Here is a 16,719-nt window from a genome sequence, read left to right as displayed (position 1 = left end):
GTGTTAAGCTGGCAGGTTGGAATGTTCTGCTGTCTCTGTAGAGGCAGCAAACCTAATGCTTTTTCTGAGAGGGTCTAATGAGAGGAACCGGATCCTGCAGAAGGAATTCAGGCCTGGAAGGGTACTAAGGTCAGCTTGCAAGGAGTATCCAAGTTGGGCAAAGCCAGGGTGAGGCTTGTGGCCTGCTGGCAGGCTGTTAAGGTGAGAGCTCTGAACCAAAGCTGCACAGTCACAAGACACCCAGGGCTACAAGGCAGACAGTGACTGAACCCCTCACTGGCCTGGGTGAACCCCAGAATGTCAAAGGCATTGAGCCTCCAAGCTTTAAATAAAAGGCCTTTCCATTGAGCAGTGACATCTTAGCCTCTGCTGGCCTCAAGGGCAGGCTTTACAAATTCAGTCTCGCAAATGGTTGGATCTAAAGGCAACAGGTGAACCATGGATCAATATCTTGGAAGCAGCAAAAGAATAGGAAATTTATCAGAAAGTTCATGTTGTAATCTCACTGTACACTGCCAGTCATTGGGCCAAAACTTGCAAGCCTAGACACTTTATAAAGTTTCTACCTATTCAGGGCACCAACAAGCAGACTCCTCTTAAGAGAAGTTTTTAAGCAAAATGTTTTTAATGGAAAAGTCACTGATTTTTTTAATTGAACCCTGCTCAGGTGCATAAATATCTTCTTTTAAAAATTTAAAATCCTCATGTAGCAATTTTTTTTTGAGAAATACCTATTGCAGTTCTAATATATCCAAAGATAGTCAATAGTTCTAACCTTTTGCTATGAACACTACTGTGACGGGTTCCCCCCAGGGTACCATGTGGAACTGGGGTACCACTGAGCCCTCTGACCCATCAGCCTGGGCTCCCTCTCACACTGTGCTGCTGTGATAAGATGCAAAGCCCTCCAGCCTGCACTTTCACCAGCATTCACACAGGTGGGACTCACTCAGCTGCAGTTACATGCAGTGTCTCTAACCACCAGCTTCCCAGCCTAGGACCCCAGAGCAGTACTGTCCTGCCCTGGTCAAATCTGGCCAGTATTTGGGTTTAATACCAAGTCCGCCTCTCCCTCAATGTGAAGAGAACAATGGTAACCAAGCAGAGATTTTCCCCAAGTACTCCAGTCAAAGCTCACTGGTTTGGATTAAAACATAAAATATATTTATTAACTACAAAAGACAGATTTTAAGTGATTATAAGTGATAGCAAACAGATCAAAGCAGATTAGCTGGCAAATAAACAAAAAACGCAAACTAAGCTTAATATACTAAATAGATTGGATATGAATTAGCAGATTCTCACCCTAAGAGATGATACAAGCAGGCTGCAGATTTTTAAGGGGCAAGCTGCAATTGCTTTACAGCTTGGAATCCCCAGGTGTTCCATTCACAGGCTAGAAATCCCTTAAGCCTGGGTCCAGCACTTCCCCCAGTTCAGTCTTTGCTCCTCAGGTGATTCCAGGAGTCTTCTTGTGTGGGGAGTGAAGAAACCCAGATGATGTCACTCCCTGTCTTATATAGCTTTAGCATACGGCGGGAACCCTTTGTTTCGAAATTTGGTTCCCAGACCGGTTTGTGGGAAAATACTGACATCCCAAGATGGCGTCCAGAATCATGTGACCTGGTCACATGTCCTTGTAGAGTCATAGCAGCCATTACGTACAGGCTGTTTGGAGTATTCTCAGGAAGATCCCCAGCTGGGGGAAAAGATTTTCCTAAGGCCTGTTGTTTTTCCTGATGGCCCATTACCCTGAATAGGCCCTTCCCCACCCACTATCTCGACTGAAAGCATCTTCTGTGGTGGGTGTTACCCAGGTGTAACTACATTTGAAGTACCGATACATATTCGTATTTATAGCTTCAGATACAAAAATGATACATGCATACAAATAAGATAATCATATTCAGCAAATCATAATCTTTCCAATTACACCTCACATGACTTATCTTGCATAAGATACATCATAATTATGCTATAATCATATAATAATAATATCACCACGAAGAATATGGGGTGCAGTGTCACAACTACCATTTTGGCAGGAATTGACAGAAGCAGCAGAGGACTCTCACTCTGTACTTCAATGAATGGGCACTTTGAAAGGTGTTTTCAGGTAAGTTTCAAAACATTGATTTCTTCCCAGCCTTAGAGCTTGATCCAAAGCCCATTGAAGTCAATTGGAGTCTTTCCATTGACTTCAGTGGGCTTTGGATTAGCCCCTAGTATATTGTTCTAACAACCTGTCTTAATTTGACTTTACTGCAAATTTTGTGCTGTGTATTTTTATGCACCTGTCACCCAGTTAACATCTGCAGTTGCTTTAGCCTCAGATGCTACATAGAAACTATTAACTCTCTGCATTATACTCTATTTAAAAATCCTAGAAAACATCTGCAGAAAAAGGAAGCACATTTCATGTTAGAGCTATGCTTAAAGGAAAAAATGCAATACACATTGAATCTCACCTAGTATCATCAGCCTTCCAAATCAACTGCTTTTCCTGTTCATTGAACTGAAGGCCCAAGAATTTCCTTACAACTTACTGTCACTTCATGCTAAAATGCCACCCTCTGTATTATTTCAGAATTATGGTTTTACTTTTAATGTTCAATAAAATATTTTTAAAAGGCCAATTTAGGATTTTTTACAATAATATTAAATTGCGCTGGAATTCCGGCAAAACATTGGAATTATCCATTTATCTTACTAATGCAAATTAGTTTCTTGTGGGAACAATAGGCACTTTAATGAATTGGCATATCTACTATCAAGTTTAAATAATGATATACACAAGTAGGTGGGCCGAAGCTATACAGTATGCATCTCTGATGGAAGAATGGTCCTGGGATTAAGGCCTGGAATGTGGGTGGGTCTGAGTTCAGTTCATGGCTTTGGTACTGGCTCCCTGTGTGAGCTTGAGCAAGTCACTAACTCTGCCTCAGTTCCTTGTTTGTAAAATAGGGACAATACTTTCCTCTCTCACAGGGATGTGAGGATAACTTCACAACCATTAATGAACAGATGGTGATGGGGGCCATATAAACACCCAGATGGATGATGAACAGCAATTTTTATGACAAGTTCTTTTCTAAAGACCATTTGTGGAAGTGGAAGCAGGGTTTTAAGCAACAGAGCCAATAAATTTTATCAGAAATATTTCTGTAGCACTAACTTTACAATTCTATCGAGAATAGGTTTTGTGTACACAACAGTTCCAATACACAGCCTGGCCTTCATGAGTCTGTAACACTAGGGCGGTGGCAAACTAGTAAGGTGGAAGTTTAACAATTTCTCCCTTCCTCAATATTAAAAATAAAAAGTTCTCAATCTCTCAGGTTTCATGGTGGGGAACGATTCTCTACAGGGAAATTCCACCAAGTTTTTATCTTCTTCCCTGTAGAACTTTGACTTGATGGGTCAGCTTTTCTAATACTCGTATTTCCCATACTTTTTGGGACGAGTCAATTGATTTAGAGGAGTCACATCTCTTCCACCACCTTACAATTATGATTCTTGCTGCAACTGGGTAATTGTTTCTTTGTATCTGTTATACAACACAGAACTTTTGGGGAAAATTCACAAAAACACCTGTCATCTCCTTGAAGGAGTTTCCAACCTCTTTTTCAAAGTGTCTGAATTTTTGGACAGATCCACCATATGTGAAGAAACCAGCCCACTTCAGAACACTCATTTCAGCATTTGCCTATGCCTGTACCATAGATGACTTTAACATAGTTTTCTTTTATGAATGTCTATATTGAAGTATAGGGACTGCTGTTCAAAATACTCTCCCAATCCTCATCCTTAATTCCCTTGCACAAATCTGCATTCCACCTCTTCATGAAAAGTGTGTTTCCTCTAAGCAAAAACTGAAAATAATTTTATAAGGTGGAAAGAGATCCTTGTGCTTCATAATAGTGACAAGTAATTTTTCACTGTTAATTTTTTTCTCAGATTTACCTTTAAGATGATGTGTTGAAAAATGTTGCAATTGCAGATATTGGTACAGTACAATGGAACTTTAGTATTTCTTGCAAGCTGATTTTTTTCTTCATATTATCTGAATGTAACGTCTGAGTAGTTGCCCAACTCTTGTAATACAACTACAATGCCAGGTTTTAAAGTTTCCCAGAGTTTTATTAGGGTTGAATTTGGTGTTATGTACTATGGACATTAGAGGTGATGGGTCTGGGCTTAATTTTTGTTATCCCATGCCTCTATTGTTGCTCTCAGAAAAGGGTGGTTATATATTATTACAGATTAGGACTGTCGATTAATCGCAGTTAACTCATGTGATTAACTAAAAAAAATTAATCGTGATTAAACAATAGAATACCAATTGAATTGAAATTTATTAAATATTTTGGACGTTTTTCTACATTTTCAAATATGTTGATTTCTATTACAACACAGATTACAAAGTGTACAGTGCTCACTTTATATTATTTTTATTACAAATATTTGCACTGTAAAAATGATAAACAAAAGAAATAGTATTTTTCAGTTCACCTCATACAAGAACTGTAGTGCAATCTCTTTATCGTGAAAGTGTAACTTACAAATGTACGTGGGTTTTTTTGTCACATAACTGCACTCAAAATCAAAACAATGTAAAACTTTAGAGTCTTCAAGTCCACTCAGTCCTATTCCTATTCATCCAATCCCTAAGACAAACAAGTTTGTTATATTTACGGGCGATACTGCTGCCTGCTTCTTATTTACAGTGTCACCTGAAAGTGAGAACAGGTGTTCACATGGCACTTTTGTAGCCAGCATTGCAAGGCATTTATGTGCCAGATATGCTAACCATTTGTATGCTCCTTCATGCTTTGGCCACCATTCCAGAGGACATGCTTCCATGCTGATGATGCTCCTTACAAAAATAATGCGTTAATTAAATTTGTGTCTGAACTCCTTGGGGAGAATTGTATGTCTCCTGTTCTGTTTTACACACATTCTGCCATATATTTCATGTTATAGCAGTCTCGGATGATGACCCAGCACATGTTGTTCATTTTAAGAACACTTTCACTGCAGATCTGACAAAACACAAAGAAGGCACCAATGTGAGGTTTCTAAAAATAGCTACAGCACTTAACCCAACGTTTAAAAATCTGAAGTGCTATCCAAAATCTGAGAGGAATGAGGTGTGGAGCATGCTTTCGGAAGTCTTTAAAGAGCAACACTCTGATGCGTAAACTACAGAACCCGAACCACCAAAAAAGAAAATCAACCTTCTGCTTGTGGCATCTGACTCAGATGATGAAAATGAATGTGCATCGTCCACACCGCTTTGGATCGTTATCGAGCAGAACCCGTCATCAGCATGGACGCATGTCCTGTGCAATGATGGTTTAAGCATGAAGGGATATGTATCTATAGTGCATCTGGCACATAAATATCTTGTAATAATGGCTACAACAGTGCCATGCGAACGCCTATTCTCAGTTTCAGGTGACATTGTAAATAAGAAGCGGGCAACATTATCTCCTGCAAATTGTAACCAAACTTGTTTGTCTGAGCAATTGGCTGAACAAGAAGTAGGACTGAGTGGACTTCCAGTCTCTAAAGTTTTACATTGTTTTATTTTTGAATGCAGTTATTTTTGTACATAATTCTACATTTGTAAGTTCAACTTTCATGATAAAGTGATTGCACTGCAGTACTTGTATTAGGTGAATTGAGAAATACTATTTCTTTTGTTTTTTACAGTGCAAATATTTTAATAAAAAATAAATATAAAGTGAGCACTGTACACTTTGTATTGTGTGTTTTAATTGAAATAAATATATTTGAAAATGTAGAAAACATCCAAAATATTTAAATGGTATTCTATTATTGTTTAACAGTGTCATTAATCACGAATAATTTTTTTAATCGCTTGACAGCCTTATTATAGACACAATATTTTCGGTCTAGAGATTGTTTTAATCCAAGGAGTCATGTGGTGTTTGATGGTGGAACACTAAGCCTGTTCCATCTAGTTCTCACACTCGCTCGCTCTCTTGGGTTATCCAATACAGCAAATTTCTGCTTTGGTTTGCTGGGTGATAATATTTTAATTTTTGGTAGCATTAGTCCTCCTTCTTGCCAAGGTCTTTGTAGGGTAGCCTGTTTGTTTGACTCTTGGCTTCTTGTGTTCTCAAAAGAATTTGTTCGGCAGGGTTGCCAATCATCAAGATGTTTCCTGGGATGATTATTAGTAGTGTATGGAAGACAAAACTGATTTGAGGTAAGAATCATTTTTACTGATACAATTTTTCCTAGAGGTGAGACTTTGTACTTTGACCAGTTTTCTACATGTGTTCTAACTTAATCAGAGGAGTATAATTAATATTATAGAGAACCTGCCTTTTCTGATATAGTCCTAGGTTATTTTAATGAGGTAGTCACCCATTTATATTTATAATTTATGGTTTTTACAAGTTGAGATCACTACCAAAGTCCCAAATTTCAGACTTATCGTAGTTTATTTTTAAACCTGAAACTTTACTAAATTCCAGGTTTTCCTTTTGCAATTCAAGGAGCCTTTTCTGTTTCACTCATATTTCTTCATACTGCCACATTATCCTGTGCATGTGTCTGCTATAATAAACTCTGTACAGTGTGCTTGAATAGACTCCAGCTACTCATATGAGAAACCACAAAGAAGTTAATGTAAAACCCACCATAAAGCCAATTTGAACACCAACCTTGCAACAAAAGGGCCAGGTCCTAAACCAAGCAACATATTATGAAGAAAACTCTAGAGATAATATATTGTTTCTGGAATTTTTTAAATAAAATATATTATATTTTAGTTTCCACAAAGTGTGTCATTTCAGTTATCCCCTTTCCTTCTTTAGCTTGTACATTAGACAATACGTCTGACTTTGAGCACTGTTTAAAAATAAAATGGCCTGTTTATAATTTGGTGATTTGTTCTTTTTTTTTTAAAACTGTTGCAAACAGGATAAATGTCATGGTGCAGTAAATGAAGTGCATCTGGCTATTTTGGATAATTAATTTAAGCATTTGTTCACTCATATTGCACATGACTACTAAACAAGATTCTCCAAGCATTTCTGTGAAATTATGGCTAGCTTTATGCAACCCTAATTATCCTTGGGGTGAAAGTATGAAATCCATCTTCATTGCTCTAACTCATTTTTCATCTCTTCTGAAAGAAGGCAGCTACTAAAATACGGGTATTTATATTTTTCTTGTAGTATGAGCTTAGAAAAGATCATCATGTTTCTTTCATGATTCCCTCTCTCATGTATTATTTTCCACAGGGTAAAGGCTAGTACTTTATATCTCTGACCCATAACTCAAAAGTTCTGCCGGGATGGGCGTTGCGAGAAGGCAGAGGTGGTGGCAGCAGAAGATCGGGGCCGCTGGGAGCGTGGGTGGTGATGAGATGGCTCGGGTTGGCAGGTGGCCTGAGGGCAGGAGCGGAAGGATGACCAGTGTTGCTTGTGGGTCGGAGCTGGCATATAGATACCCAGTGACCGGAGGATGGCCTGGGAATCCTTGAGGGAGTGGAGGGTCTCATCAGTTTTATCACTGAAAAGCTTATGGTTGTCAAAGTGGAGGTCCTCAAGTGTAGTTTGAAGCTTCTTTGGGAACCCGGCGGACTGCAGCCAAGAGTTGCGGCAGAGCACTATCGCAGAAGCCAGGGACTAGGACGCTGTGTTGGCGGCATCGACCACAGCTTGGAAGGCCACCTTGGCAACCAGCTTGCCCTCATCCAGGAAACTTTGAAAGTCCTACTGCTTTGCCGGGGGAAGGAAGGCCTGGAAGTCTGCCAACTTAGTGTATGCCAGGAAGTCGTACTTAGCCAGGTTGGCCTGTTAACTGGTGATGCGGAACTGAAGACCCACAGTGGAATAGACCTTTTGCCCAAGAATGTTGAGTTTCTTCGCCACCCAGTCTGTGGGGGGGGTAGATTTGAAATGTTGTTGGCAGGCACGCTCCGTAGCCACATGGCCCACCAAGGAGTTAGGTGGAGGGTGTGTGAACAAAAAGTCTGTGCCCTTGGATGGCACAAAGTAATGTTGTTCCACCCAGTTAGGGGTGGGGGAGCAGGAGGCCAGCATGTGCCAAACAGCCTGTGTGGGTTGGAGGATGGCATTGTGTATGGGCAAGGTGATACGGGAAGGTCCAGCGGGTTGCAGGATGTCCCGGAACTGGTTCTGTGGACCCCAGACATCCTCCACGGGCAGACTGAGGGCTGCCATCATGCGATGAAGCAGGGCCTGATACTACACATGGTCATCGGGGGAGAGGAAGAGAAGGAGGGAGGGATGAGTGCATCCTGGGCTTCGAAACCAGAGGTGCCAACAGAGCCCATGGTGTCAGGAATGTCCTGAGGGCCCTCGTAGGCAGAGGACGGAACAATGTGGGTCGGGGATGGACGGTGATGCAGGCGCATTCGGAGTATGGGTCCCAAGAAGGCCAGTAAGGCCAAGCACAGGGGTCGCCGAACATCAGTGCTCCCCGTGGGTAAGGGAAACAAGGATAGGCAAATGGGCCATAGGCCGGTGGATAAGGCTGGCTGCTGGGGTCCAGGCTGTAGGATCATGCCAGCGAGAAGGCAAGGTCAAGGTCTGAAGACCAGTCCAAGTCCGAAGATGGGTCCGGCAAAGGCAAGGCCATTGGGACCAGAAGCACAGGATGGGACAATGCCAGGAAGTCCAGGAGCAGGAGAGGTTCCGTGGAAGGGGGATGGAGGCCCGAGAACGGCCGGAGGGTCCAAGCACAGAGGAGAGCCACCAAACGGCAGCATCAGCTCAGCCATTGGCATCAAAGGGGACAGGCATCCCGGAGTGCACGGGGCTGAGTGGGAAAGTCCGGACAGTCGTGGTGGTGTGGACGGTGCCAAAGGTGACAGCAGCGGGCCAGTCACTAGGGCTGAAGGCAATGCTGGCAGAGCGTGGTGCTTGGACATCCAGTCTGCATGAGAGCTCTTTGGAGCAGGAGCATCCGGGTCAACACGCAACTTCTCACCCAACCTGCATGCGCAGTGAGACTATGCTGCATTTATAGGCGGTCACCATTGGGGACCCGCCCTGGCATCCATGCCTGTGTTTCTTGTGTGCACAGTGGAATTGGGTGATGAGACGGTGGTGCTGGGTGGGAAGGTCCCATGAAAGTGCTCACTGCCAGAGTTGGGCAGCGCTCCAACAGATCTGCTGGTGCCAGATCCGATGGCACACATGAGCACATAGCCTCCTCCAGAAGCAACTTGCACAGCTGAAGCTCTCTGTCTTTCCAGATATGGGATGGGAGGAGTGACAGGTGGAACAGTGAGCAGCAACGTGGGCTTCGCCCAGACCATAGAGACAGCGTTGGTGCTCATGGAGGAGGAGTGGGGGCAAGAAGCACAGTATTTAAACCTGGCTTGCTGGGGCAGAGTCCCTGGGCTGGGTAAGTGTCCCAAAGGGAAAGTGCAAAGGGGTGGAAATCTAACTGACTGGCCATCAATGTGATGGACAACAATATACAACTAGAGAAAAAACTATATACGAAAGAAAAAATGTAGAAGAATAGTTCTCTTAGCAAGCTAAGAGCACCAAAGAACAGGGGTTCTGATTCTGGCCATGTGGTAGTAAGAGGGAACTGGAGCGGCGCCGACCTACACAGCCTCTTAAAGCCTCAGACACACCACACAGTCGACACACATGCAGGTCAACGGACACTACTATGAACAGTTATTGTGCATGCGCATCCACATAGGGACCGCATATCTCTAAGAAGAATTGAAGAGTACAGATATTTATGTTCACATTTGATGGCTTTATCTACATCATGTAGAATATTTTTGCTCCTTTGCTGATTTGGCAGGTTAAACTAGTTTTCACTGAATAATGTTCTGAGTATTAGATGTGGGACATATATTTTGACAAGTAAAGTTAAATCACAGAAATGTAGAACTGGAAGGGACCTTGAAAGGTCACCAAGTCCAGTCCCCTGCCTTCACAGCAGGACCACGTACTATCCCTGACAGATTGTTTTGCCCCAGATCCCTAAATTGCCCCCTCAAGGATTGAACTCTGACAACCCTGGGTTTAGCAGGCCAATGCTCAAACCACTGAGCTATCCTAAGCAAGGCTGTAAACTAGTGACTTTTAGATACACCGCTACCCTGATAACGCTATCCTCGGGAGCCAAAAAATCTTACTGCATTATAGGTGAAACCACGTTATATCGAACTTGCTTTGATCCGTCGGAGTGCACAGTCCCGCTCCCCCCACCCCACCCCAGAGCGTTGCTTTACCGCATTATATCCGAATTCGTGTTATATCTGGTCGTGTTATATTGGGGTAGAGGTGTATTATTAATTGAAATGACTGCAGTATGGTACTAGTTCTGCTCCTGGGAAACGTCAAAAAGTAACTTTACAGATTAAAACCTTGTAAATCTCTCCAAAATTATAATGGAGAGCTTTTTATTTGGACAAGGTACCCTGACAACTTGGGCAAGCTTTAAAGAGAAGGGAAATGACAAAAACTGAATTTAGAGTCAAAAATAACTGGGACATAAACTGATAAAAGTGGCTTTAATTTCTAATTCAGGTACCATAAACACATTAGTGGAAATGCCCTTTACACCAGGGATTTATTTGAAGTCAAAGAAGATCAACAGCAGTTTATCTGAATAATAAACTATATGGCAAAATTCACTGATTGGATGGAATCCTCACTTTCAAAGTCAATCACAAAAATTCCCTTGACTTCAGTGGGGCCAGGATTTCACTCTATACTTCAATAATTAATGAGTCCATAAAGGCATTGAAAATACAAATGTAAACCAGCAATTTGATCTATTAAACAATAAACACCACTCCATCAGTTTTAAAATGTGATTTAGGTAAGCCAGATGCATGTCCTGAAGCAGTGATTCCCAAACTTTTCACTCAGGCAACCCACCAGCTCCATTTTGTATTTTTTTGTGACCCACCCTCAGCTCTGGCCCAGCAACCCTAGTCCTGGTCTGCTGTGGAGTGGGGGGGTGGTCGAGCCCACGCTGCACCAGTGGCTCCTGTCCCATGATCCTGGGCCGCACTCTCCATTCCAGGCGTTGTGATCTAGCGCACAGTGTCACAGCACCATTGGTTTGGCCCAGTTGCCCTGAAGGGGAGAAATGTAAGTTTGCCTAGGCCAAGACCCAGTGATGGGTTAATCTGGCCCTGGACATGACGACCCATCTAGAATCTTCCCATGAACACACTCGTGGTCGTGATCCACTATTTGGCAAACACTGTCCTAGGCCTAGAGTCATGCCTTTTGCAGGAAGGCTTTTGCATCAAGATCCCTAAGCAACACAGGAGGAAAAAAATGCTTAGATTCCAAATAAGATGTTGGCAACTGTTCATCTTAATTTCCACTAATACATTATAGATTATGAAAGAGAAAATATCCATATAGAAGCTGATTAAACAAATTTCCAAATGATTGGTAAAAACTCCATCTTTAGCACCACCTAGAATCCAGTGTATGATGCTAAAACATCTTCATGTGGAAAATAAAGTTGGTAAGGAGCTACACATAGCAGATGCCATTAGCAGAGCAATAAAGAGATCACCTACCACCTGAAAATAGGTATGAGGCATGTGTCTATTATGGTGCTATTTATAAAATCAGCAGAATTCCACACTGAAACACAAAGAACTGTGTGCAAATTGAAATTAACATTTTTTACAAGGATAGCCCAAAGAAAGAGCACAATTAAACCTCAACCTGAGGCTATTTTGGAAAAAAAAGGACCAGTCATCTAGGTCTAGAAAAATGTAAGCAAGGAACAGCAGATATCCTGTTTGGGACTGAGATAAGAGCTTACATATATTGATTCAGACAAGCACAAACAAAAAAAGCCACAGTCATGAAATCCTAGCTCTATCCTGACTGAGCCTAAGAGAGGATTTATTTGAATTTGACAATCTAATTCCTATTAATTTATCACTACTCTAAATTCATAGAGCTTTCACAAATAACAAGCTCGCCAGATAAATGATTACCCATATAAAGTTGGCAAGTGTAAGATTGAGTCAAGTTCCCCATGTTGGACACTGACCAGAGTGCTGTGAAAAGATCCAATTGCTTAATCCCATGTGCTTTTAACTTGCTGGGTTTGGGCAAAGTGCAGGCACCGTTCCTGGCTTTAGGACTCTCTCCCTCGGCATGCACTCCAGGTGTAAACCTCTGTGTCTCACAGTAGGAACTTGACAGTCCAGTTGCCTAGAAACTGAAACTTCCCCAGCAGCTCTTGCTCACCTTAGAATCTCACCAAAGTGTGAGCCCTCCTGGTTTACAGTTTACCTCCTCTGAGGTATGAGCTAGTGGAGCCAACAGACCCAAAGACTTTTCACAGGATCCTAAAACACCAAACTCTTATAAGAATAAGAAATACACAGATCTATGCCCCTCATGCATTTCCCTGCCTCAGCTTTCCTTCGCCACCCTGGAGAGTTCTTTTGGCTTGGGCAGAGTACCCCTCTGGGGTGTCCAGAATCCTTCCCTTGAAGCTCATGACTTCTCTTCAGGAACACGGAGCCTTCTCTACCCCAGCTAGCTTTCTCTATCCTTGGATAGCCCCACCATTAAACTGGATCTCCTGACCCCCATGTCCCCCACTGTCTCTTCTTCTCGCTGGCCTCAAACTTCCTCCAAAGCCTTCCAAAATTCCTTCGGTGAGTCCTTTTTAACTCCCTGTTTTATCACCTTTTTCCTGTTGGGAATTTTCCACTCTCTCCACTTACGCCTCCCTCCAGACAGGCTTCACTCAGCCTCCTTCATGTACCCATTGTTCAGTCCAGAGCACAGTCATTAAAGTTAATAACTCTCCATTGGACCTGGTTTGGGATAGACATTCTATGGCTCTGTCAGCAAATGGGGGATTCAACATCCACACAGATGATACAATTTTAATAATTTTCATAATATGAGCTTCACACCATCAACCAGAATTCATAAGTTGTACAAGCAGATTCCCCAAAATGTCACAGCCGGGCATGGAATACATGACCATGGAGCTTGTTTTCAAGAATTTGTGAAGGCCTCCTCATCTGAACTCACAACCTCCTTGCCAAAATAGCCACAGAACAACACATTGCCTACAAGCTATTCAGAGAGAGAAAAATCTCTTAATGAAACATGATGGATACACATCGGTCCCTGAAAGTCCACCAAGAGGATTATTTCCCCCAGAACCTATGTAAATGGTCAGACACACAACAACCTCACTTCTGACAGAAGTTCAGTTACTCAAGCCCTGAGCAAGTACAAGATGTATAACTACAACTGGAGGAAAGAGAATTAAACAAACTGTACTTTGACATAAATACAACACCACTGTCCAGCCTGATAGCTGGGCAGCTAGACCATTTGAGAATGGACAGTTACAGCTGGAAGTCAGCTAGTGTTGTTACATCCACACAGATATTGAGAAAATGGACAGCCAGAGATACTTGAGATTTACTTGAAATACCTGAGACAGCCCAGCTACCCATGAACACATGGGGGGAAACTAGTGACAGCTTGATTCCTTAAGAAACAGATGAGTGTACACAAGGACCTCTGTTCATTCTGGTGGAGTCACTACAGACAGAGTCACTGTCAAGATCCCCAGGTGCAGAGATTTCACAGATATGCATATAAGCAAAACAGTACAGTTCTAAGTAGAACTGCAACATAAGTAGCCTGGAGTGTGCCATGTTATTAGTCGCCATGTCCTGAGAAAACCAATCCAATACTGACAGGACGGAAACAAGCTATAACTGAATGATTAAGCAATTTTGAAAAATATGTCAAAATGTATTAAACATGATGAATCTGAAACAGTTCTGTTATTTTAAAGTTCAAAGTATTGTCATGGGGAAGTAAATTAGCTAAAAGGGATAGGGTAAACATAGGTATCACATTATTAGTATGGCAGTAGTTATGCTAATGAGATGATGTAATATTAATAAGTGCAGGACGATGCTAATAGTTGTGTTAATTCTGTGAACATGCCCACTGTGGACTAGATGTTTCCGGTCTGAGCTGTGTATTTCAATACAGTGCTTTGCCTTCTCCTCTGAAACACCTGATTGCTTACTAACCTTTACCCTAAGCAGTACTGTGCTAGGTCAGTACCCAGTACCCCGCTATACCGCCGCATGCTTCAAGAAGTAGCTCTGGTGATTCAGTAGGTGACACTTTCCTTCTGAGTTGGTAATGAATCAATGCCCCAGTATGATGTTAGGGAAAAAATCTGCTCCTGGAGACGCTATCTTTTCAGTAAGACACCAAACCTAAGTCATGACCGCTTGCAGTTATTAAAGAACCCATTGCATTCTTCATAAAGGAAAGAGTATTCCCTCTGGTGTCATAGCCAAATTCTAAATTTAACAAATTGCATTGAGATATGTCCTCATATTTTCTACTGGCTAACATATTCTTCTTCACTTCCTCTCCTAAAATACTGTATAATGCAGCTGCAATGTTCTACCTCAGAGGTGGCTACGTAACAGAGGTGGATGAAATGATCCTTGTGTAAAGTTTGAATTGCAATTTAAAACTGCAAATGCTCCAAGATCCTCTGGGATGAATGGTACTAATAAATCTAGGAGTGCTGCTTATTACCTATGCTGCTACAAGCCAAAATGCTGAGCTGCAGTATCAATTTGGTACCCATTCTGCATTTGTGTACACAAAGCTTTACCGGATAATGTATAAGCTTGCCGTGTTGAATGCAGCTTTCTTTTTTAGCTTTTCAGCTGAAATTTGATCACATCTCCTGGAAGTACCTTGTAAGAGGTGAGGATGAAGAGGCTGGTGTGCTGTAAGCACTGCTGTCATCTCATCATGGTCAGAAGGATGTATATACTCATAAATGCTATTGCCAGTAAGCTCCACCTGTCAAGAGACATATAAAACATTAGGCAGTACAAACGGCCTTTCTTTTAATAATATAAAGCATTCTTCAGTGACCTACGTATACTACATCTGTATACTGTGCATACAGTCCATTACCCTTACAACGTGTGGTTTTTACTGGACCAAAACCATGTACCAAATTATACCTATTAAACTGAATCATTCCTTTTTCAGTGGTAACTAACACTTTGGAAGCTTTTGTGGGAATTTCTGGTGCTATTCTGCACACAGGGGAGTTGCTAGTGGAAAAGCTGGCAAGTGACGAGATGATAGAGGAGCTACAGAAGTGTTAGCTTCCCACAAAGAGGGGGAAAAAAATCTCCACAAGCTGCATAAACTTTTCTCACAGACAAACATACACTAAAAGTTTTACATGTTCCCAGAAACCATCATTTAGATTCTGTCTGTATTTGAAATTTAACAGCCAAGCCAGCAAATTGATACATTTCCTGTTACTTTTTTTTCTGTAAATGCCCTCCAAAAATACAATCCAAATTGTTATTAGGACCAAGTCTAGTGCCCATTTAATTCAGTGGAGCTATTCCCACTTGTATCAATGAACATTGGATCCAGCATCTCCTGCTTCAAATAAATGTGCAGAATAAAAAAAAAGACCAGCTCAGCAAGAGTTTTATTTGTCCTTAATTTCCTCAATAGAGCATATTCCTATTTCTCACTTGCTCTGAACCTCTGTTCACACATGGATGTGTTTCTGTCATAGTATTTGTCCCTTTCTATATGTGACGTACATAATAAATATAGTGTAGAGGCTGGGAGCACCATTACAGCTGGCATGTGCTGTATGTCCTTTTTGCTAACTTTGTTTGGCACATGTAAAAACGCCTCAACAAAAAGTCTCCAGATAGATGCAGTAATGGATTTAAGTAGAGAACCAATACTTTGAGCTTGTGTTTTAAATTAGTGTCAGGCTACCCAATTGTTCATTGTGGCCTGATGTGCATTGGGCCCCAAAGATCAGAGACAGCTGAGAGGTGAAGTAATTTAACCTATTCTTCTGGGCCAATCCTACTGATTTGCTAAGATGTGTGAGTTGCCTTTTCTTTAGAATAAATGAAGTTGTCTAGCCCACAAAGCAATCTTTTCCCGAAAATGTCTCTCATAGTTCCGTTTTCTGCATTATTCATGGAATGTCTCTTCCCAGCACTATACAAACTAATTCTTTCTAGCCATCTATTCCCCACTGTTCCCTTCCATCTCTCCCTCCCCTACCCACCCCCACTTCCAAAAAAACAAAACCCCTGGTACACATTCAATATTCCAACCAGATATTAGCACATTTCTTTAAACAGACAGTTTTCAGTTGCAGAAGGAAAACAAGAGATACCAAATTAACAATGTTAGTTCACATAAATCATTGCCCCTATGAGAAAATATTTGGGATCATTCCTTTTCAGGATTACAACAGGTAGGAACATCAACACCAGCTCAGTATATTTTGGCTTTAGTGGCTGGTGAAGGATTGGAAGTACACAAGGATGAATCTTTTTGTAACTTGTGATTTTTTTTTCACTCTTTGTAAAAGAAATAAAACATTATTTTATCAATCTGCAAAAGTAGCAGATTGATCCATAGTATGTCTATGATTATAGACAGACTATGATTTTCACAAAAGCTCTAATACAATGTTTTTAGAGCACTGTGATTTGCATTGCTCTAAGCTGTCAAGGAAACAGAACAAGCAAAAAATCTTACTGGAGAAAGACTGAGTTTGGATGAATGTTCAAACCGAAATGTGGGGAGGTAGGGTCTATGGACTTTCCTGTCCCTCTGAGTTTAACCCTCTGTCTGGAACTATCTC

At 41.6% G+C, this 16,719-nt stretch overlaps 1 protein-coding gene across 2 annotated transcripts in view; it reads right to left on the bottom strand.

Annotated features, from left to right (window-relative positions):
* SIM2 (SIM bHLH transcription factor 2) overlaps window positions 1-16,719 on the bottom strand; it is a 71,005-nt gene that overhangs the window by 30,570 nt on the left and 23,716 nt on the right. For both annotated transcript variants that reach the window (XM_054048920.1, XM_054048928.1), the window contains exon 4: window positions 14,771-14,879. In XM_054048920.1, coding sequence (XP_053904895.1) covers window positions 14,771-14,879 — 109 coding nt within the window. The remainder of the gene's footprint in view (window positions 1-14,770; window positions 14,880-16,719) is intronic.

Source organism: Malaclemys terrapin, chromosome 1 (genome assembly GCF_027887155.1).
Source record: "Malaclemys terrapin pileata isolate rMalTer1 chromosome 1, rMalTer1.hap1, whole genome shotgun sequence".
In the NCBI taxonomy this organism is placed as follows: Eukaryota; Metazoa; Chordata; order Testudines; family Emydidae; genus Malaclemys; species Malaclemys terrapin.
Note: the sequence above shows the minus strand (reverse complement) of the source record. Positions and strands in the feature narration are given on the sequence as shown.